Here is a 21,986-nt window from a genome sequence, read left to right as displayed (position 1 = left end):
GGAAGATTACCAGGTGTTGTCTCAATAGATTGACCAAGTAACCTGGATGCACACAGTGCACTGCACTCAGATTCAGGCAATAACAGGAGAGGATATTGCAGGTGTCTTGCTTTCATGCTAGGTGGAAATGCAGTGTACTCCAACAGTAAAAGCTCATCCAGTTCCAAATCAATGCAGTGATTTTTAAATTCAGGATCTTTAAATCTTGTGAAGTTTAAATAGAGTATTTCAAATCATACAAATTCATAATTTATTAACTGTATACTGGAGATGTTAAAAACTGCTACAATTACAAGATGCACAAGAGTCATCTAAAGATCCCATTTCAAAAGGGATTAAAAAAGCCATAACATGCAAAATTTTCCTTAATATAAACCAGACTTTACTGTGTTAGTTGTTTTGACTGTGATTTGGATATGGACTCCAGATATTAGCACAAAGAAAAATTTTTATTCTTTTAATCATCTAGGTCAGACATAATTACATTTTAATAATCACATAAAGCAATATCCTTTTAAGAAACAAAAGGCAACACTTTTCTCTACTGGATCCTTTAACCATATAATTTTAAAACTGTGTCAAGATTTCCTCCCCCCACCCTGTGCCTTTTACTCCTACATATTTTGAAGAGTTACAAGTAGAAAAAAAAAACCAACTCCAAAAATTCAACTTCCGACATTTATGTTTTCTCCATTTACCATTACACAGGAAGTTAAAGCTAACTGCACATAACCAGAAAAATGCACCAAAGTTTTATCAACACTGATCACTTACCTGAACTTAGGATTTTCCACTGTAACTACACCAACTTCTATTTCTGAAGGTTTGAAATCAATGGACAGTACAGTAGACAGGCATGTTATTGCTGTCTGAAAGATGACAAAACCCCCTATCATTATGTAGAAAGAAGTAACATTCTTTTAATAGACACAGCTTTAACAACTACCCTTCCTTCTAGTTTTAAATTACTTCCTTCCACCTCAAAACCTCAGCTGAAAAGTTTCAAGTAGTTTCCCCTTGATACAGAATACACTCCCTCTCTGGTCCTCTCCCTAAAAAGCCCAATCTACAAAGCGAAAGGGACATGTAATTTTCATGGAAGAAAAAAAACTCACAACAAACCCAAAACTGTATCATGCAAAGATTAAAACCCCAGGTCCCAAGGACAGAATATGTTCTATTAGTGGCAAACAAGTCAGACATCATCATTATAGACCAAGATTACTCAAAGCACATGTCAGTTGTGTAGCTTCCATTCTGGCTTTTCTTCTGGTATATAAAATTATAGTGGCTGTTTTAAAAGCTGCATTTCATCGTGGTTTAACTGGGGTTTTTTTCCACTTTAATCACCACCTGTTTTAAAAGGTGTTCTTTGCAATCTCACTCGTACTTAACCTTGCCATAGGGATGTCATAAAGCTAAAAGATATATTCCTAAAATTATTATTGAGCACAAAAAGAAGTTCCTTAAAACAACTATGTAGGCAAATGCTTACCAAATCAGTTATTCTGACATGCTAGCATTTAATTCTCATCAGTAATGTGTTAGGAATTGTAGAATACCAGACATAACTTTTCTAAAACATATTTTCAATATGTTGGTAATACATTCGTTCTGAAATAATTCTAGAAGACTATGTAGAAGTCTTATCAGAAGACTGCCAAGATGAAAAAAAAACCCCAAACACCCCCCCCCCTCCCAAAAAAATCCCACCCACTTGTTCACGGAGAATTACCTCTACCGCACCACAAGCTTTAAAAAAAAAAAAAAAGGCTGTGTGTGTTTGCGAAAAACATTACATAAACGTGATTCTTGCTTTTGCTTGACAGACTTGCTTCTCCCTGTCACTGCTGACTTCTAGAGTAGGTCTCTGATCTACACTCACCACCTCAGCATTTTAACAAAGACAGCAAAAGGGATAGAAGCTCATCCAGGATTTGACTGGCAGATGAATTACCAATTAAATATTGGCACCATACCATGGAAGTTTTATGCATTAAAATCAACAATATGAAAAGACTGTTTCACTTACCTCCAACTGGTCAACTAGGAGACATGCACAGTACAACCAAGCATTGATAGAAAAATACATTTAATGTGAAAATTATTTAGCCAGGATAAAAAAGGGTCTCTGAGGGAATTTCAAATACATTCAATTCCAGTATGCTATGATTATTCAACCCACTCAGGATTTTCTCTTTAAAGGAATCAGTACTTATTAAGATGCACATATAAAACTTATGAATTTATGCTGAAGAACTTTTTGTTTAAATGGTACTTTCACACCAATGTAGACTTAAGAAGTATTTTAGCTGAAGGTCTGAGTCTGCATAGCATTCACATGGATCTTAATCCAATACTCTATTCAATCTTACAGAGAGGTCAATTATTATTCCTCATTTCAACTGCTCATCTTGTGATGCAGGAAACACAACATTATGAGAGAACAAGACCTGGAAAGAGAAACAGGTGGGCCATGGAAGAGGACTGTTTAGACAGATCTCTACAGTGTAAGAGAAAAAGTAAGGATGATTACAAAGTAAGTTCATTCACCTATTTTATAAATAGGATACATGTTTATAATGGGCCTTGAACAAATTTCCACAGTAGGCTTAACAACTGGTGTTACATTTACTAAACTGACAGACAAGCACTATCCCCATCTTGTTTGAAATGCTTTCTAACATGAAGATGGTCTTAAGTGCCACTAAAAGAAAATTGTACTGGCACTGCCAGAATCAAACACTGTAGTAACCAATCACCAGCTAGCGTGGGAGTACTATAATTACAGATTCTAATTTACAGCTAATGTAAACCAGTCATCTAATCTGCTTTTTCTATTTAAACACATGCAAATTAAAACCATTTTCACTTTGGAATAGCTATACTTGCTCTAGCAGCAATACAGAACTGCATTCCTCTATATCACAATAGATCATATTCATTAAATATACTTCAACAAATCTTTATTTACTTCTGCTGGCCTACCTCTACTGTTTGTTCATATGTCCAATCAAATTTCTTCTTTACTTTCTTTTCAAGAAAACTAGTTGACTCTGTCTGTTTAACTCCTGCAGCTGTAGCCTTGAATCCACAATAGTAACCTGCTGGATCACACTTGTATACCTGAGGGCCATGTTCTTCATCAATACCAATCAAAATCATACCTTGAAGAGAAAAATTGTCAATTTATTTCTTTCCCCAATTTTCACAGCTTCATTGAACTGAAGAATAGAACAGATCCTCCTCTCTCACGAAACTTTTTGGGAACCAGTGCAATACCTAGACCTGCGATTTCCTCTTTTTCTCTAATTTGTCATTTCTTACCTGCACATCATCACCAGGTGTGCAGCTCAGTTTAGTGCAAACTAGATTTCTATCATTACCAAAGAAGGCTACTCATTAAACACAGAAACATTTTTGGCATGCTCAGTGTGTAGACAACCACAGAGTCAGGAAATACAGAAGTTGAATCCCAACACAGAGTTAACCCAGACATATTTAGCTTCCTGTGTATTACAGGAAGTGTAATACAATTCTATTTACATGTTAATTCTATTAACACGTGCCTTTGAGCAGAAAGCAACTTTATGAATATGTTGAAATCAGTGGAAATATGAAAAGATCAACTTTATATTTCTTGTCTGTAATGCTGAAAAGCACTGCATTACATCACTTTTCCTCTTTTCAAAGGAAAAAAACTAAAATGAAATATGGAAATATCAACACATAAAACTGAGTCTTTGCAGATCATTTCACTGAACCATTTCAAGCTGGACAGACTTCAAGTAACACAAACTAGTCACATCACTGACATGCATGTGTGTTCACCCACACTTCCAGATTTACAGTTGTATAGTCTCAATAAGCATACTAAAATAACTCAGAAAAAAAAAATCCAAACAGAACAAGGTCAAGTTTTTAAATATGTTCTCTTGACACTCGCATAACTTTAACTGACACATAGCTTGTAAGCTTCTGAGCAGCTATTACTATGGCATAAAAAAAATTTCCCATCATCTTTTCAAAAAAGGTTAAGAAAAAACATTTTCATTCACATATTTAAAAAAAACCCACCAAACCCCACAACCAAAAAACAACCACCACAAACACATTTTCCAGTGGTATCAAGGCATTGGAAATGCCAAGGGAAGAAAGAAGCAATCATTCCTGAACATTACAAGCATATAGGAAAATTGCCCCATCACAGAAACTGTGGTGCAACCCTGAATGTTACTTCTTTAGTGAGAAGTGCTAGTGCCTACTATGATTACAAGACGTGATTAATCAATTCTGAAACTATTCTCCTAAAAAGGAAAAAAAACCAAAACAAAACACCAAGCAAACAAAAAAACTCAGACAGAATGTTTAACGTTTCCTCAATTACTTTTTAATTAAGTCTTTTATGTCAGTTCCCAGACCGCCTAACAGTACAGCTGTAATTTGCCCACAGCCAAATATAAGAGAAAAATCGAAGTCAGAACCAGCTTCAGAGCACGTAGATGACAAAAACCAAATTTGCACACATCTTTTTTTATGCAAGCTGCATTTGCTGTTATAAAACAAGACTGGTGTAGATATGTTTGCAAGCAAAACATTTTTAAGCACTTCTCTACATTATGTATATAAGCATGGTTAAGAGCAAAAATTATGCAGATTTTTTTATCTAAGTATAGGACAAAAGCCACAAAATCTGCAGAAGCATAACTGCACTCTTCATATGTCTGTTTTAACAGTGATATTTACCCAGACACAGACACTTGTAAAAATAGCATCTCCCATTCACAGATATCACTGTGCAGTGCAAACAGACCAGGCCCCAAGAGCTAAGGTGAAATACTGGGACATGCTTTAAAGAGGCTAAGTCATTCATTCCAATTCAAATGCAGAGACAATGGTAAAATCATGGCTCCAACTCAAGACTTCCAACACTGCTCTCTCATTTGGCTGTTCATCCTTCTGACTCTACATCCGTATCTCGCACAATTTGAAAATGGGTAAGAATTTCTTAAAATTGTAGTCGCGGGCTTCAACAAGAAACAGAAGAGACTCATTTCATACACAATACTTACAGCAACCAAGAGGCCTCATTTCAGCATTTTGCGTATAGACCTGAGAAATATCTGCGATCCTTTTACACAGCATATCCACAGGGATGTCATAGCCATACTTGTACTTCCAGTTAGCAGCCTCATAGCGGGCTCTCTGCACCTGGGATCTGCTGTCAGCTAGACGGAAAGAACTAATAGTAATTTCACTGAATATGTATGACATTTATTCCTCACATTGCTTGAGAATGCAAATTCCAGACAACTCTAAGTTGTCTTTAAATACACACATCAGAACTAGACAAGTTCTCCAAAACCGGAGTGGAACAAATCTCATAGGACACCTACTTATATGATACAAAGTTGGTGGACTATGTAAAAAAAACTGACACACTTCAAATACTTAAAAAAATATGTGATTTAAATACCTGTCATTCCTGTCATCACACAGCCAATATTTTCAGTAATTCTGAATAAATGAGTCACTGTGTTGGAATCCAGTAACTTGTCCTAAAGAGGAAATAGAAATAATGTAACAGAAAACACTCTTCAAGTACAAAAGAAGAGAGACTCTGGATGCTCTGATATCTACAGAAGAGCCCAAAAGAATCAAGTAACAGCTAAAAATTGTATTTTAGGCTCTCCACTATTTACTACTATAGGCATATGAAGGAAGAAATAGGAGAATAGGAAGATAAAACACCGCAATATCTGGAAAAGGATGACAGCTACAGCATGACCAACATTGACCTTTACCCTCTGATGAAACTTTGAAAACATTCAAAAAAACTTGTGCTCTTATTGCATGCTGCCCTTCAAACACAAGAGTTTCCTCCCTTTGTCAACAATACATCACCATTGTGCTAAAACACTCATAAAAATCTGTTCTGCTTGCTATTGGTATAACATTTTCTGAGTAGGAATTAAAGTAATCACAAAACGGTTACAGACAATTCAGACCTTACAAGGCAGACTAATGTATGCACACTAAAGTACAACAGGACTAACTTTGTATTTTAGCTTTATCCCTTTGACAACTACATAGAAAACCAGTATTATAGGGCTTGGTAAGGAAGTGTAAAACTGAGAGCTACGCAGTGCTAGAACTTGTTATAAGCAGAATGATAATAAGATATTCAATTCAAACAGCAATACATGTCAGTGCTAACAAATATGAATATCAGTGTTGCAGAGTCTCACCCCCACATCTCCTACCAGGCTCCACCTCAAAACCAGACTACTTACAGGTACTTTCTTCTGTGTTACAATTACTGCAGAATCTTTCCCACGAACAGCTACAGAAGTAAGTCCACCTTGGTTTATGGCCTTAAAAGCATATTCTAGAAAAATACGTAAAAGTTAATAAAAACAACATTGGAGATATTACTACAAATAACTCTCACATACCTACCCCAACACAGAAATCTCACCAAGTTCTGACCTCTTCAATACTTCAATATTTGTATAATACTTTATGTCTTTAAGGTCTCCAGGACAATGGACACAAGAACTTCCTGATGAGAATTAAGTAATTGACTCTCTTCACAAAACCACTATCACTGTTTCCTTCAAATACTTCTAGTAATTTGCCTTTTTGTTCAGTTAGAATGCTTAACAGCAACAGAATTGGCTGTTCTGCACTTTACCAGGATGGTCCAACCTTAACTTACAGTAACTGTAAATCCTTAAACAAGATTTTTTAACATGCAAAAGTTTAGTGTATTTTAAGCATTATCATCACTGCAAGGAGTTAGTAGATCTTAACTGATACAGATGAACACTGAAATGATGAACCAGGCACAGAACAGGTTTTAACCTTACTATTATATTTTCTGACTCAACGTTCAAACATCAAAATGCTTTTATTAACTTTTTAAAATTAAACCTATGCACATGCCAACTAAACAGCATTATTCAGATAAATGCAGTGGATTAAGATTTACTTGATATGATCCATGATGTAAATTTCCCTTGATTAATAGTTTCAAAAGCCTCAAGACCATAACTTTAAAAATCATTTATCTGGCAATACATGCTAAACATTCTGAACTTCCTAATATCTGGTTGGGAGAGGGAAGTTTCAGGCACTAACAAAATGTAGATGAAATTTTTGTTGGCTATGTGATTAAGACTAGAATTTAGAACGTGTCTAACCAACAGCACAGCAAATTGCTAGAACTATTTTCTAAAATAACAAGAGCAAGAAACTCAGCTGTTTTAAAAGTAAAAACACGCATCTTGCAACACCACGATCTTGATTTTCCACCTGCTGAGTCAGTGTTGTGAAAGGGCTGATGGCCACGTATTTATTACTCTCAAGCATCAGAGCATTTACTGGCCAAACATGCCAAAATGTTCCCTCTTTCTCTTGACAGATGCACAACGTGGCTCAGCACTTACCTTCTCTGGGATCATCACTGTTAGCCTGCAGCAGAGCACAGAACCCAGTGAGACATGAGCTAGCACTGCCCACAAACCGGTCACGTTTAAAGCCCCAGGCCAGGGCTCTGCAACACCTGTTTCTTTATATGTACAAATATCTGAAGGGAGGGTGTAAAGATGCTCTTTTCAGTGATAGCCAGTGACAAGATCAGAGGCAATGAGCACAGACACACACGAGTCCATCTGAACATCAAAAAACACTTTTTCATTGAGGGTGACCAAGCACTGGCACAGGTTGCCTAGAGAGCCTGTGGAGTCTCCTTCCTTGGAGATATTCCAAAGATGACTAGACATGGCCCTGGGCAACCTGCTCTAGGTGGCCTTGCTCAAGCAAGGGGTTGGACCTGCTGATCTCCAGAGGTCCTTTCCAACCTCAAACTTTCTGTGGTTCTATGACATTTAGGTGGGAAGAGGATTAGGTGCCTTTGAAAACTGTTTTTGCTCACAAATACTGACAACCAGGCTTCCTGAACTGCAGTCTCTTTTAATCCTGTCTTTATTACCACCTGCAATATTCAGTGTTCAAAGAGACAAGCCAAAAAGTGTAGGGGCCCTTACAGTATAACAAATCCAAATACATACATGGCTAGTAGTGTTTAAATCTGTTTTCTGCTATGCAGTATTTTAGTAGTACTGCACACACATTCTTTCCAAAAACAGTAGTCCCTTGCTGTTCCCCAAACTTGAATATCATCTTTTTTAATCTCCCAAAATTCCACTTAGATGAAACATCACTTTTGAAGACTGGAACAGGTGGCCAGCCAACAGCGATACTCTGAAGGACTTTAACCACAGCAGCAAGAAATATGTATGAAGTAACTGTGACTTTTCTATGAAATTACTTCAAACGCAGAAGTGTTTTTTGAGCTTTGGAAGCAGAAGACTGCTAAGGTAAAGCATAGGTACTTCAGTCCAATATCACTGTTCAGTGTTTCCAGAAAACCTTCCAGAAAAAAATCAAATTTTAAGTCAGCCTTAAAGCAACACATGTCCATGCCCATTCACGACAGCACCTAGTTAATCTGCACCCAGCACATCGACAAAGATGTACAGGGAGGAGAAAGCAAGTTAGATGCAGGTATTTAACCACAAGCATAAGCTTTCTACCTATGCTGTGGCTAGATGCTGGCCAACAGAGACACTACTGAGGTAACATGCCTGAGTTATCAGCCTGGCTGCAGGTAGAGTAAGCTCATACTTGCTTGAAGTTAACTATGCACACCTATGTATTTTTCTTCCCATAGCATATAGGTACTCAATGTATTGTTTAAGACAGTTTAAGGCTGTGTGCAGAGGCTCTCAAATACACATGCACATACTTACTTCCAAGACATGTGTAAAAGATATGGAGGTACTGCACATTTCTCACTCATTAATCTAATGGTTGAATATACCCAGGAGGTAGAAAACCACACCTCAGTTTCCTCTTTACTACAGGATGCAGACATAATTCCCAACAAGTAGTACTGCAACAGAGAAACAGCCAGAAAGGTGATGCAGACCAACCAGCCTGTTTAAACGGCAACAAACTGTCAGAACCTGTGACTCTTCCATCAGTCACTGACACCCTTTGTGAGGAAGTGCTGTCCCTACCATCCATATGCAGAAAGCTTACTACGCATGTTGCATACGAGCCTTATACACACTCCAAGTGTAAAATAGCCTCGCTATGTAGGTATCTACTACAAGTAACTATCCATGTGTGTAGGTATCTACTCACAGGCACTTTCCTAGATGGTCCTTGGAGAAAGGACTATTCAAAACTGGGCTGCCTGCCCATGAAACCTTCTTCCTTACTAAAACTCAAGGGCAGACGCCAAAGAAACTACTGACTACCATGGGCAATTCATGCAGGCCGGTCCCAGCAACCTCCTTTCCTGGAGAACAGATGGGTGTATGAGCATGCAGTGCAATGCATGTATAGTGAAGCCACTGCAGCTGGGGAAGAGCCACTAAGCTCCAGGGGAAGAGATCATCAGGATGCTGTCAAAACAATTCATCTGGCCCTTTTGTGAGGATCCTTCAGGAGCGCTTTTAATGAACTGCCCTGCCAAACTGTAAGCCAACTATGCTATTATAGAGTATTCTGCAGAAGGAGAGCCATAAAGCTTTTCTGCAGAATCTGGTGCACCATAAAATTAAGAATAAAAGATTCAGTGGCCTACGGAAGAAAGTGAAGCTAGGTTGCAGCTTAATTGCAGAATGTTTTAGTAAGGGCTGTTGCACTAGGACAAGAGGTAATGGTTTTAAACTAAAAGAGGGTAGATTCAGACGAGATACAAGGAAGACATTTTTCATGAGAGCAGCAAAACACTGCAACAGGTTGCCCAGAGTGGTAGTAGGTGTCCCATCACTGGAAACATTCAAGGTCAGGTTGGACTGAGCTCTGAGCAACCTGACCTAGTTGAAGCTGTCCCTGCCCATGGCGAGAAGGTTGGACTAGGTGACCTTTAAAGGCCCCTTCCAACCCAAGCCATTCTGACTCTAAGCCTGGAAATAAAGGATGGTTGTTGCTATCTCACAGGCCATGAAGTACAGAACACACAGGATTCAGGTGTAGCAATAGAGCACATGGGTTACCTCCAAAACATGACTTTGTTACTCTGGCATGCATTGTTTGAAGCAATTCAAGTATTTCCCAGATATCAAAGCACAGTGCTCATAGGTTTGGCAAGGTAAACTTGAAAGAAACACTTTAGGGGGAATAAACAGCTTCTAGATAGCTGTCACTCTGGTCTTCAAGCATCTAAAATCAAACATGGTGAAATCACAAGAGGCACCTCCCCGTGACAGGAGTCACTCAACAGGGTATACCCTGGCTCTAAGCCTTCTTTATTTCATTCAAGGATCCCTTTCCCAGGCCCCCCCACCGGCACGACCAGAGCGGCAATTTCTCCAGGGTTCTCCGCGCACACCATGGAACCAGACAGGATGGCAATCGAGACTCCCAGGCCACAGGAGGTACCACATTTCCCCCCTCCTCACAGGCAAGCAAGATCGGCGGAGGTTTTCCGATGCAGCTGCAGCCCCGCTCAGCGGGAAATGGCGATGACGGGGGCAGGCCCGTCCCGTGACGGGGCAATTTAGTGGCAGCATCCCCGGGGCCCAACACCCACCGACTTGGTAGAGGCGGCCTTCAGGCGAGAAGATGGTGATGTGGCGGTCAAAGCCGGCGCTGGAGCCTCGGGACATGGCGGGTGTGGGGAGAGGGGACGAAGCAGAAGACCTCAGACCGTGCACGTCCCCACCGCTACCGTAGATAGGGCACCCGCAGGAGCACTTCCGGGTTACACGCTACGCGCAGGCGCAAAAACACATCCTGCGAGCGTACCGTCACGCTCCACCTCCACCACTACGCATGCCCCAGCAGCGCGGCACTTCCTCCTCACCCCTGCACACCTCACACCTGCGTCCCTCGTTCCTCTGCCGAGCGTGCGCAATAGGGCGACCGGGCGCGACGCGCGCACCTTCACTGCGCAAGCATCTTAGGACTGCTGCTGGCAGAGGACTGGTCACTGTGGCGCAGCAGCGGCGTGTCATGGTGCGTTACGTCATTTACTTCGTGAGCAAAGTGCAGGCCATTGCAGCACGGCAGCTATAATGCGTTTAACCAGTGGGGCTGATGGCCCTCGCCCTTCGGCTGCGTGGTGAACAGGCGGGTGGAAGCCGACGGTAAGGCCGACGGAACTGCGGGGGGGATGGGAAGAAGTGGGAAGCTGCCAACTGTTAGGCCGATCAAGTGATTTCTGATTCATAGAAAACTTCAGATATGTTTGGCATGTATTAGAGAATATGCATGCACTACCAGCTGGAGAGAAGTGTAACCGTGAGCTGTTCAGACAGCCAGAAAAACAAAGACCCTCTTAATTTTCTGAAATACTTATACATGTTGTCTTCAATGAGAATAATTTTAAAGCAAAGAAATACACTAACCTCAAGAAAGATGTTTAAGGTACTCATAATGAGTAATTGTTGCTGCAGCTGCATTATAGTGTGATGTTTAAAAAACTAACTTTCTATCAGTGTCTGGTACAAAGAGAAATTCCCCAAATTTAAACTAATTAATATATGCTCTTTTTGCCTTTCAGCATCTTGGATTTCCCCTGCTTTCTGTGGGAAGGCTTATTTCTGAAGTCGGTCATTAAAAGAGTTGGCAAAGCTGTGTTTTGGTATCCACATCTCTATTTTAAGATACCATTATCAGATGAGCTTACTCTGTTGAAATAGCAGATTACAGGTGCATTTTGTGTGTGCCATACATTAAAATTTTGATTTCTTGAATTTTTCAAAATAGTTCGCTTATTAATACTATGGGAGAATAAAATGTCTCGCTGTGTATTACAAGACACATGGTTTGTCCCCTGCATTAGGGAGGCGCTTTGTGGGCAGACATGAAAGGTTTAAAGTTGTGATGCAAGCACTGGATTGCAGAGAACAGGAAAACATGAGAACGTCTCTGCTGGGTCAGGCACAGATTTTGTCTAGCCCCATGCTCTGTCTCAAACTCTGGCCAAAAGTGGGTGCTCAAGGAAAAGTATTTAAGACTACAGGAGCCTTTAATGACATGCTCTCTGAATCCTCTCCCATTCTCCAACCATCTGGAGGGACTTCCCAAGGCAGAGGTAGTGTCTGCTTATTTAATAACCCTTGCTGGATTTCTCTTTCATGAACTTGCTGGTCTCTCCCTTAAGTCATGTAAACTTGCATCCAGGACATGCCATGGCAAAGAGTTGCTTGGCATAATGACGTGTTGTGTGGTGTCATCTGAAACCTCACCTTTTGTCTGAACCTTCTGTCTGCCAGCAGCATTTGATGCTGCTTTTGTACTGGAAGAGGCAGCAGGCAATGAAACCCTATCCACCTCCTTCACAACACTGATGATTCTTAAGACCAGTGTTTCTTCAGGTTGATTCCTACCCTCACAGTCCTTTCACGTACAAAGCTTGTCTGTTCTATAACACTGCAGTTTAATGTCAGATGTTTTTGCCCTTGAGAAAGAGGGGACGGGAAAATGGAAGTAATTATCAAGCCTTCAGCCTGATCACCTAAAAGGAACTGAGAAAATACCCATGTGTTTGGAATCAAACATCCAATATTTGACTGAGACCAAGGAAAGAGTAATGGTTTCTCAATACCACGCATATGACAGTGGAAGTCATGCTACTTGCAGGATATAGTTTCCAGAAGTTTTCTCCATCTATGTAGCATTTTGTCAGTTTCCAAAATACAGTTTTGTTTCAGAAGAGCAATCATATTTTTGGTTTAGCGTTCATCACGTGTGGAGTCAGATCCTGCATTGCAGAATCCTGATGAAGGCTGTTCTTACTGACATCTTTCTAATGTAGTAAACAGCCACTGGGTGATCTGGGAGATGAAGCTATTCACAAACCAGCTATAGCACAGGCTGAGTCAGTTCACCCTTCCTCAAGCCCGTCTTGCCAATGTGTCTCCTTCATGGCACGTGGTAGGCTAAGCTAAGCATTAGTTACTCCCGAGGCTTGTTCTCCTCACTTGGTGTGCTGGCAAAAGGCAGACAATGTCATTTGCCATGGTTTTGGGGGTACCAATTGCTGTAACGTTTGCAGGACTTGCCTTTCTGGCATTCAGCATGTACCCATCAATCTAATGAACTACTACCAAGCAGGCATTAAAAATCCTTGGATTTTTACTATATGTACTGTACTAACAAGTAGCTGATGTCAAGTGGATCTACTGGTAGATGTCAGTAGATTTGCTTGTAGATTGCTTTGGCTCTCAGGTTTACTGCTAATGAACCCTGACAAATTCCTCTTACATACTTGGAAGCAAATCCACTGTTAACTCTAAATTCCCTGTTTCAGTAATCTGACATTTTCAGACTTAGAGCCACAAAAAAGCAATGTTACTTCACAAATATCTTAAATAAAATGCAAATAATTAACTTCAGACAGCACTGAACCTCTGGAGACTCTACATGTATATGAACAGGTGGTATGCAATTGAAAAAGTCTGTAGGTTAATCACTGATGTTTTCTCTCTGGTTACAAACTGCAGGCCATTAATTCCAATGTCCTGGCCCAGCTATCCTGGGAAGGGGGAGATTCGTTGTTATACCCAGAGTAAGATTAAGACCCAGATGAGGTCAGATGCCACTAACATAGGAGTTTGTTGTAAGAAAATAGCAACAGGAGAGAGAGAAAATAGAAACGGGGGACAATTTAGCAAGCAGTCAGGACAGAATTGCAAGAGATAGTCACCACCATGGATCCAGTGACGTCCTGTTGGTCCATAGTCTTGTAGTCTTCAGGGGCGAGGGTCTCTGTCACGGTTTGGTCTCAGTGTCTTTTATAGGGTATTTTTTGCTGACTCCTGCCTCCTGCTCACACTCTCAGGCTAGGCACACTGATCCTGTGGGGTGCACAGGACCACTATGTGACCACTTGCATGCTTTGGCAGGCTCGGGGGTCCTCTGTGAATGGACCCCCATGAAGCGATGTGATTGTTCTTTCTCCTTGGTTGGAACTGATCTGTTCAGTAGGCCATTTGGCTCTTACCTATTCAGGCCTGCAGGCAATCCCTGTTCCACCAAGCCACCAAAAGCCAAGCCACCAGGAAGTTCACAACTTTTGTCAGCAAGCTTTGAGACAATCAACTCAAGATAAGGTCTCACAATTCCCTATAAGGATCTACAGTAAAGTGTATTAGCAGCAAACATAAAAAAAAAGTCACAACAATTCTGGCACTGATGTTGGGACATCTTCCTTCTGGACGAGGCTTTGAGCAACCTGGTCTACTGGAAGGGGTCCCTGCTCATGGCAGGGGGGTTGGAACTAGATGATCTTTAAGGTCCCTAGAAAAAAAATTAAAAATTCCAGATTCCGTTCCATCTTCCCCTAAATACACTAAGAATGTGTATTTAGGAAGTGTTACTATTTAGAAGGTATTACAGTATCTCTGTAAGAATAGGTTTTGAGATGAAACCCAAGTAATTGACTAGGGATATGCCTGTTCTCAGTCAAAAAGAAGTAGAGAATGCATTTATTCCAGTTAGGTGTTGGTATTATGCATGTCTGTTAATGGCCAGGGCGAGGTAAAATACAAACTTCAGTGGATGAACATGTGTTGCAATGAAATGGGTAACCTGAAGGTAGAGTTTCTGGTCAGAGCAACAGCTGCTGACTAAGCAGTCCTGTACAGGAGAAGACACTTACTTTAACAACACATTTTCAAGGAGATAGGGTAGTTCTCTGACTTAGAGAATTGTAAAAACAGTCTTCTGACAAACTAGAAGTAAATTTGAGTATGAGAAGAAGATCCAATCTCTCTGCTTTCCCTGGCAGAGTCCAGAAAGCAGATGACATACAGGAGCTGACGTATTCTGTCAGAAAAGGGGCCTGTGATGAATGCTACCAACACAATGAATTTAAAAGCAAGGTTTTAGGTTACCTTAAGAGGCATCCAGCTCCTCTACAATTTCAGCACAGTACCTAAAGGACATGACTTTATGCAAACTACACCTGCTGGTTTACAAACCAGGAGTAGAAAAAATGTCACGATAGCGCTCTGGTGTGAAAATAAAATAGCATGGAACATGCTTGAGTGTTAACAGTCCTGCGGGAGCTTGTCATGGGACACTGCAAAAGCTCAGAACTGCAAATACTACAGAAAAAGACAAGTTTCAGCTCAGTTTCAAACTGAGGATTTTTCAGTGTGCAAGCCAAATGTGACAAAAACATGATCTTTCATCTGAGATTAATGTGGCATTTCCATTTTTGGGGGGGAAAAACATTTGCATTAAAGTAGTAGGTGCAATAAATGAACACATTTACCATACAAGCACTTATAAGTAACTTGGAACAATTTTCCTGTAATGCACACTTTTTTGGTTGTTTATTTATAACTTGGGACTGGTTTTATAAAAAATATCTGTATAAAACTCAGTTTTATCCTATTACTGCCTGTAAGAATTTCTAGTTATGATCAATTTTTGTTTAGAAAACTATTCCAGTGACATGGAACCCTGTACGAAGCAGCAAATTTAAGAGTGTGAAAGAGCCACACAATATCCTGCTGGTTGTTTCCTAGTTCTTCCAATCAAAATCTTAATATATGTTGCTACAACAAATCATTTGCATTCTATGATTGAATGAATCCTAGTTAGTGTGAAGAAGTATCAGGCCTATGTGTGTCTGACAAATGGTACACATACAATTTGGCCCCGTTAGCTCCATTTATTGGCTACAGACATTGTGTGACCCTGTTACAAAGTCAGCCTGCCCATTTTAAAGAGGTACTGGAAGTCCTGCTTAATTTCTTTGAAGTACAGAGTTTATGAATTTCAGTGGAGATTAAAAGCTTGAGAAAAAAAAAAATCATAAAACCACAACCTGAAATTCCAAGAAGGAAAAACAAGTTTTAATTCAAATCACACTGAGAGGCTACAGATACTACCTGTAAAGATGTTAACATACTTACTGCAAGAATGACTTTGACAAAATGCAGTTAGTCAAATTGTCTTTATTTATAACCCTCACACATTAATCCCATAATTGTACTGCTGAATTCTCCCATTCAGCAACAGCGATTAAAAAAACCCACAACCACAAAACCAGCTTCAGCTTGTGCAATTACATTCTTCATAATTTCTGTTGAAGGCAGAGCCATTTTCTTGGTACTCGATATGAGTATTTTTCCTCATATATGTCTTTATATGGCATATGCCATGTATCACCTGTCGTCTGTACCACACAGTCATAACAGAAAGCAGGCTGTTGAATAGACAGAGAGAAACATTTTTTTAGAGTTTACACATTATCTTACTAAAATACCAGTTATAGGTAGTTAAAACTTCCAACACTTACCTTAGCAATCTCCATAGATTCATCTTTGTAACAACTCTCACTTATTTCTTTAACACCAAACAAATTCTAAATTTTAGGACTGGAGGGAAAACTAAAACATCTTTTACTATTTTGTGGTCTAGGACTCATTATAAGTGGTTAAAATTCTGTCTTTAATCTCCATCAGATAATAATGATTCTAACATAATGCATTCAACTTACAGCAAAATGATTGGTTTTCTGTTTAGTTAAAATCTAAGGGAATTAACTCAGGATGTGGAGATTATAGGCTTGAACTGATAGGATTTAATTACATTAATGACATCTTATGTTTGTTCTTCCAGTGTACCGAGTAATTACAGAAATTACTTGCTTTGTGCTAAGGAGGATGTAAGAAAAGGGTTCATCCCTAACACTTCTCAAGAACGTCTAGTCAAACAAACATAAACTTTTTTCTACTCTACTATGTTACAGATACACTAACTCAACAGATATAACACAAATACACAAGAAACATTATGGTTCTTAGAACATACTATCACTCTGTATGTATAGTCTTGGAAGTCTACTGTCCCGTGACAGCTTCCAGAATAACCTAGAAGACAGCTATGACTGGGAATGTCAATCATCCAAATCACTTGTATGGGAATTAAGATGTGAAAATTACTAGCCCTTTTGTACAAAAGAAACAAGGTGTAGCTAAAGCTGTGTTACTCAGGTAACCCTACATTCAGTATTTGGTTCCATAGAAAGAAACATACATATCATAATACTGAATGAAAGCCTGTAGTTCTTATAAGTCTGTATCTCTATGGTCTGTTTGTAATGATGAATATTATTTTACAGTTTTAACCACAAGAGCAAGAAAATGAATCTGCATAGGTGCAGTATTTGTTTAAGGAAGCAATAACAATGCACACAGGCTAGGTAACAAAAAAACTTTGGACTTCGGAATGTCATGTGATGAATTTTTCCCTAGAAAAATCTTAAAACAGCTCTGCTCCTGCTAATGTACTATTTATGGCTCACAAGGATACACGTCTCCTAGACAATAACGGTAATATTCTGGTATAAGATGATACTGTGAGCTTTCCTTCATGAAGCTTTACACATGTTAGGTTAATTACACCAAATACTGAAATACCTGTATTTTTCTGCTTCTTTAAAATAAAAATGAAATAAATTCTATTGTACAATTAGAAGTACAATATTTTATAATAGTGGTACAGAGGAGAATAAGGTTTTTCAAAGTTTAAAATAAATGAAAACATATTGGCACTTAGGTTTTACAGCAATGTAAAAATGTGTATAGATAAACTGTATTTACATTTTCACAGAATCACAGAATCGTAGAATAGTTTAGTTTAAAACACTTAGGCAGCATTTCTTGTCTTTTTGACAGTTTAACTGTTTGTGGCATGGTTTGTGATTACATTGAGTTTTCAGTAAACATGGGAGTTTTGAGCCATTGGTACAAATACATTCCTTAGACTCCAACAAGAATCTTTTTTCTTCCAGAGTTGGAAATTGTGTATCTTTAATGAATATGCTCTACGTTCTTTCTGATTGCAGCAGAAAACTTACCAAAAAATTTATATGCTTTCCTTCTACAGAAGGGGAAAACACTATTTGGTGTCCACGCTGCCACTTACGAAACAGCTGACGTGTCAGACTGTCAGAAAGGCAGGCCTTGTGATCCCGGAGGAAGTCTCTAGTAACAAACTTGCAATGCTTGCCTGATCGAAGAGTGGCATATAACAAGAAGGCATCATCTTCAGAACTTAACAAAACAAATAAAAAAGACAGATGTCATTCATAAGGCAGTAAGTGGTTGCAGGAAATCATTCAAATGCAGATCTGAGATCTATTCATCACCAACACTGAAAATTTCCATCACTTCTGTAGTTCCCTGGTAAAAAACTTCTGCTTACCACAGGGCACCAAAAGTTAAACAGTACAGTAAAAATTAATTGTATGCGGTATATAGACCATTCTTCCCTCTTACCACAATCTGATAATACAACAATATAAAGTTTTTCCACAAGGCAACACCGTATTACATGGAACAGAACTACTCAAACTGATAAGCATACCCCCAAAACTTTGCTGGAGTACAAACAATCATCGCAACTGATAGTAAAGTGTAATGTGCTGGTTTTAGTCAAGACAGAGAAAATTTTCTTTACAGTAGCTGCTATGAGGCTGTGTTTTGGCACTGAGAAGAGTACTGTTAACACTGGTGGGTTTAGTTGTCACTGAGGAATATTCTTACCAATTCAAGGTCTTTTTCAGCTTCTGATACTGTACCTGTGTTCTCTTTCTTGCTACTAGCAGTGGGGAGAGGACACAGATCAGACAGCAAACCCAAACTGACCAAAGGGGTATTTCATTCCACATAAATTAATTGTATGCGGTATATAGACCATTCTTCCCTCTTACCACAATCTGATAATACAACAATATAAAGTTTTTCCACAAGGCAACACCGTATTACATGGAACAGAACTACTCAAACTGATAAGCATACCCCCAAAACTTTGCTGGAGTACAAACAATCATCGCAACTGATAGTAAAGTGTAATGTGCTGGTTTTAGTCAAGACAGAGAAAATTTTCTTTACAGTAGCTGCTATGAGGCTGTGTTTTGGCACTGAGAAGAGTACTGTTAACACTGGTGGGTTTAGTTGTCACTGAGGAATATTCTTACCAATTCAAGGTCTTTTTCAGCTTCTGATACTGTACCTGTGTTCTCTTTCTTGCTACTAGCAGTGGGGAGAGGACACAGATCAGACAGCAAACCCAAACTGACCAAAGGGGTATTTCATTCCACATAACATCATGCTCAGTATATAAGTTGGCAGTGGGACAGAGGGGCATGGTTGTTAGTTGTTTTTTTTTTCTTGTTCATGCTTTCATTTGTCAGGCTCGCTTGGATTCTGCTGCGATCTCTCTCAGGCTCTGGCTCTTGCTACTTGGGACCTGGCTGTGTATCAATTGGTAGGTGGTGAGCAACTGTAGAATTTGTTTAATTTTCCATTAATTTTATTACATATTAGTTGTGCTAGTCGTAGTATTTTTTCATTACACATTATTACTATTAGTAGCAGTATTAGCATTATTATAATTGTTGGTATTACTAGTATTGCTATTTTATTCATTTATATTCAATTATTAAATTATTGTTATCTCAGCCCATGCCTTTTCCTCTGATTCTCCTCCTGCTCTGGAAGGGAGGTGGTGAGCGTGCAGCTGCGTGGCACTTAATTGCTGGCCAGGATTAAATCAACACAGCCCAACGTGGGGCTCAAAGGGTTGAGATTATGATAGATCTAATTACTGTGTGTTAAAATGGAATTGTTATAACTATTCATTATAATGTTCTGGTGGTGGCCCAACTCAGATGGAGACTAGGTGGAGCTGGAACTGAAGGAAGACTCATATAAGGAAAGCAGGGCCAGGAAAGGGGACACTGAGGCGAAGCAAATACCTAGTTCAGACACAAGGACAGGCTTGACTGGACAACAGCAAGGGGGTTACACTTCTTGAATTAGAGAGGCAGAGGGTTTATTTCCACTCACAGAAATCGTCTCCTCTGGGAGCAGCAAGGAAGACAGCACTCCAGACTTTCCACACTCCTGGGCTACCAAGCAACAATGGCCAGGCATGAACTTCATTGCCTCCCTTTGCAGGGCTAACGCAGCAGACCACAATGGTATGCTGATGCTATCACGTATGCTGGAAGTACAGGCCACCCTGGTCTTGGCAGGGGTTATAACAGTCATGAATCCTAACAAACCATATAGATGTCAAAATGATTCTAAGTTATGAAATTCTTCATAATGCAACTTTTAATATGTATTGTTTTTTGAAGCAAGTATAGCAAGGAATGTTTCTCTTTCACACACACAGAGCTAGAGATACTATTAATGGTACTAAAAACTACAGCAAAACGCACATAGATCAAGTGTCAATCTCCATTACATTTAGCCATTTTCTTCAACTTACATATTTTCAGCAAAGAAGAAGTCTGCCTTATTCTGCATCTCCTTCATAATCTCTCTTCTCCAATTTGACGAGTTAATCAGCATGTGTTTGCGGCCCAGCACAAGCAACCGGACATTCTCTTTTGCCAGGCAGTTGACAGCATCAAATAACTGCAGAAAACAAAGCAAACCAAAGATTTTTCTTAGCTGTAAAAAAAGACGGACAGGAAACACTTAAACATATGTGCCTCAACTAGTGGGACTTCTAGCATACCCTCATTTCCCACAGTTCTTAACTGCAATAAAATTTAAGTAGATAATTAATTTAACTCCCTAACAACAAAGAATAAAAACAAACCAATTCATTTTAGGAAGCTGCTCTCAACCATGCAGAAAATACATTGTTATTATAAACCTTTCCCAGCTCTTGCAGCTTGAATTACATGAGTGAACTCAGGAAGAATTGTATGGAAATTTCAGAAATTCAGAGTCAGTTGAGGGAACTAAATCACACTGGGATTTAAATAATATCTACTTTTGGAAAGGATTCAGCACTGAAGCCTTTGTTGGTATTAGAGGACAGAGCCCTAAACCATACCGCTTTCCTAGCCCCACCTATTAAAAAAAATAGAGAGCTACATGTGTATTTCTTGCACTGTGGGGAAGAAGCAGTAAAAGGTAATCTGTGACCTGAGGATTAAGGCTTTATGAAAGCCACATCAAGACTAGTCTCCCACTTATAAGCCAACATGTTAAGGTGGCAAATACACTGCTGTACCAGCTCCTCTTCAGAGAGACCTTTCACCAGCCTCTTAGGGCTGTGCCTGTTCAGCAATAAATGTTTATCAGGACAGACACTTGTGCCTGTGGTGTTACCTCCCAGACAGAGCTCATGGAGGGCAAAGGTTCTGGCTTTCAGCATCCAGGTTATTACTAGAACTGCTCACAAAGCAATGGCATTTCAATTCTGCCCAGAAAGAGAGAACTGTTTCTTGAGACCGAAGTATCATGTTTGAAGGCTGAGGACAGTGTGCTCAACCACCGGGGAAAGGTGTTTCCTAATTTTTACCTGCATTTGCTGCCACTACTTGTCAATACACAATCTCCTGATTTTTCTCTACTCCCTCTTCCTAGTTTTCTAGTTACTTCCCTCTTCCATGTTCTCTCTTCCCCCTGCAATACCTCTAATGGCCCTTGTCTTCTCTGGCTCTTTCCCCTCCTTTCCTCCTACTTGTGATCCTTATCATTATTTGATATCATCTTTTGTTTCAGGCCCTAGAAAGAATTGTTCTTCTTACTTTTGGGTGCAATTTTACAATGCATTTAGTTTGCTCTACCTGCAAGTAGCAGTGGAAAGGGGTGGGCCCACTCAATCTTCTGTCGAGCTGCACATTCTCACCACTTCCATCGCATGATGTCTAACAATGTCACAACTATGCACGAGCTTGCTGATCCATCAAAATATTTTTTTTTTTCAGGGCTGAGCTTGCAGCCACAAAACTGATAGACCTGAGTCAAAGGCGATGACTGCTTGGGAATACATTGCTGGAGGTGGTAAGGACAGGAGGTGTGGGACTGTCCCTCTCAGCAAAGGACCTGCAGTGGGTCAAATTAATTCATTACCCCATTATGTCATGGATCTGAGGATCTGAGAGTGGAGGCCTGAAGATTTTCTACGTTAATTTTGAGTGTTGA

The 21,986-nt window shown here is 39.7% G+C and overlaps 2 protein-coding genes across 4 annotated transcripts in view; both read right to left on the bottom strand.

The window, feature by feature from the left end:
- Window positions 1-10,769, bottom strand: part of PSMA6 (proteasome (prosome, macropain) subunit, alpha type, 6) — a 12,661-nt gene extending 1,892 nt beyond the window's left edge. Inside the window, exons 1-7 of one of the 3 annotated variants that reach the window (XM_010155242.1) lie at window positions 10,607-10,762; window positions 6,294-6,388; window positions 5,477-5,558; window positions 5,073-5,228; window positions 2,989-3,167; window positions 775-869; window positions 536-551 (exon numbers count right to left, since the gene is read on the bottom strand). In XM_010155242.1, coding sequence (XP_010153544.1) covers window positions 542-551; window positions 775-869; window positions 2,989-3,167; window positions 5,073-5,228; window positions 5,477-5,558; window positions 6,294-6,388; window positions 10,607-10,682 — 693 coding nt within the window. In that variant the 5' untranslated portion in view covers window positions 10,683-10,762 and the 3' untranslated portion in view covers window positions 536-541. Of the gene's footprint in view, window positions 1-535; window positions 552-774; window positions 870-2,988; window positions 3,168-5,072; window positions 5,229-5,476; window positions 5,559-6,293; window positions 6,389-10,606 lie in introns of those variants that run through there. The other 2 variants (XM_010155241.1, XM_010155244.1) reach the window with 2 other exon arrangements.
- A 5,336-nt stretch (window positions 10,770-16,105) lies between these two features.
- Window positions 16,106-21,699, bottom strand: KIAA0391 (KIAA0391 ortholog). The gene is made up of 4 exons (XM_010155245.1): window positions 21,691-21,699; window positions 20,314-20,462; window positions 17,894-18,089; window positions 16,106-16,237 (listed from the first exon to the last, which is right to left on the bottom strand). Exons 1-4 carry the CDS (start codon window positions 21,697-21,699, stop codon window positions 16,106-16,108), a joined length of 486 nt encoding a protein of 161 aa, XP_010153547.1.
- Between the last annotated feature and the right edge of the window lie 287 nt (window positions 21,700-21,986).

This window comes from Eurypyga helias, unplaced genomic scaffold (genome assembly GCF_000690775.1).
Source record: "Eurypyga helias isolate BGI_N326 unplaced genomic scaffold, ASM69077v1 scaffold9827, whole genome shotgun sequence".
Lineage (NCBI taxonomy): Eukaryota > Metazoa > Chordata > Aves > Eurypygiformes > Eurypygidae > Eurypyga > Eurypyga helias.
The sequence above is the reverse complement of the archived record's forward strand: the minus strand, read 5'-3'. Positions and strand labels throughout refer to the sequence as shown.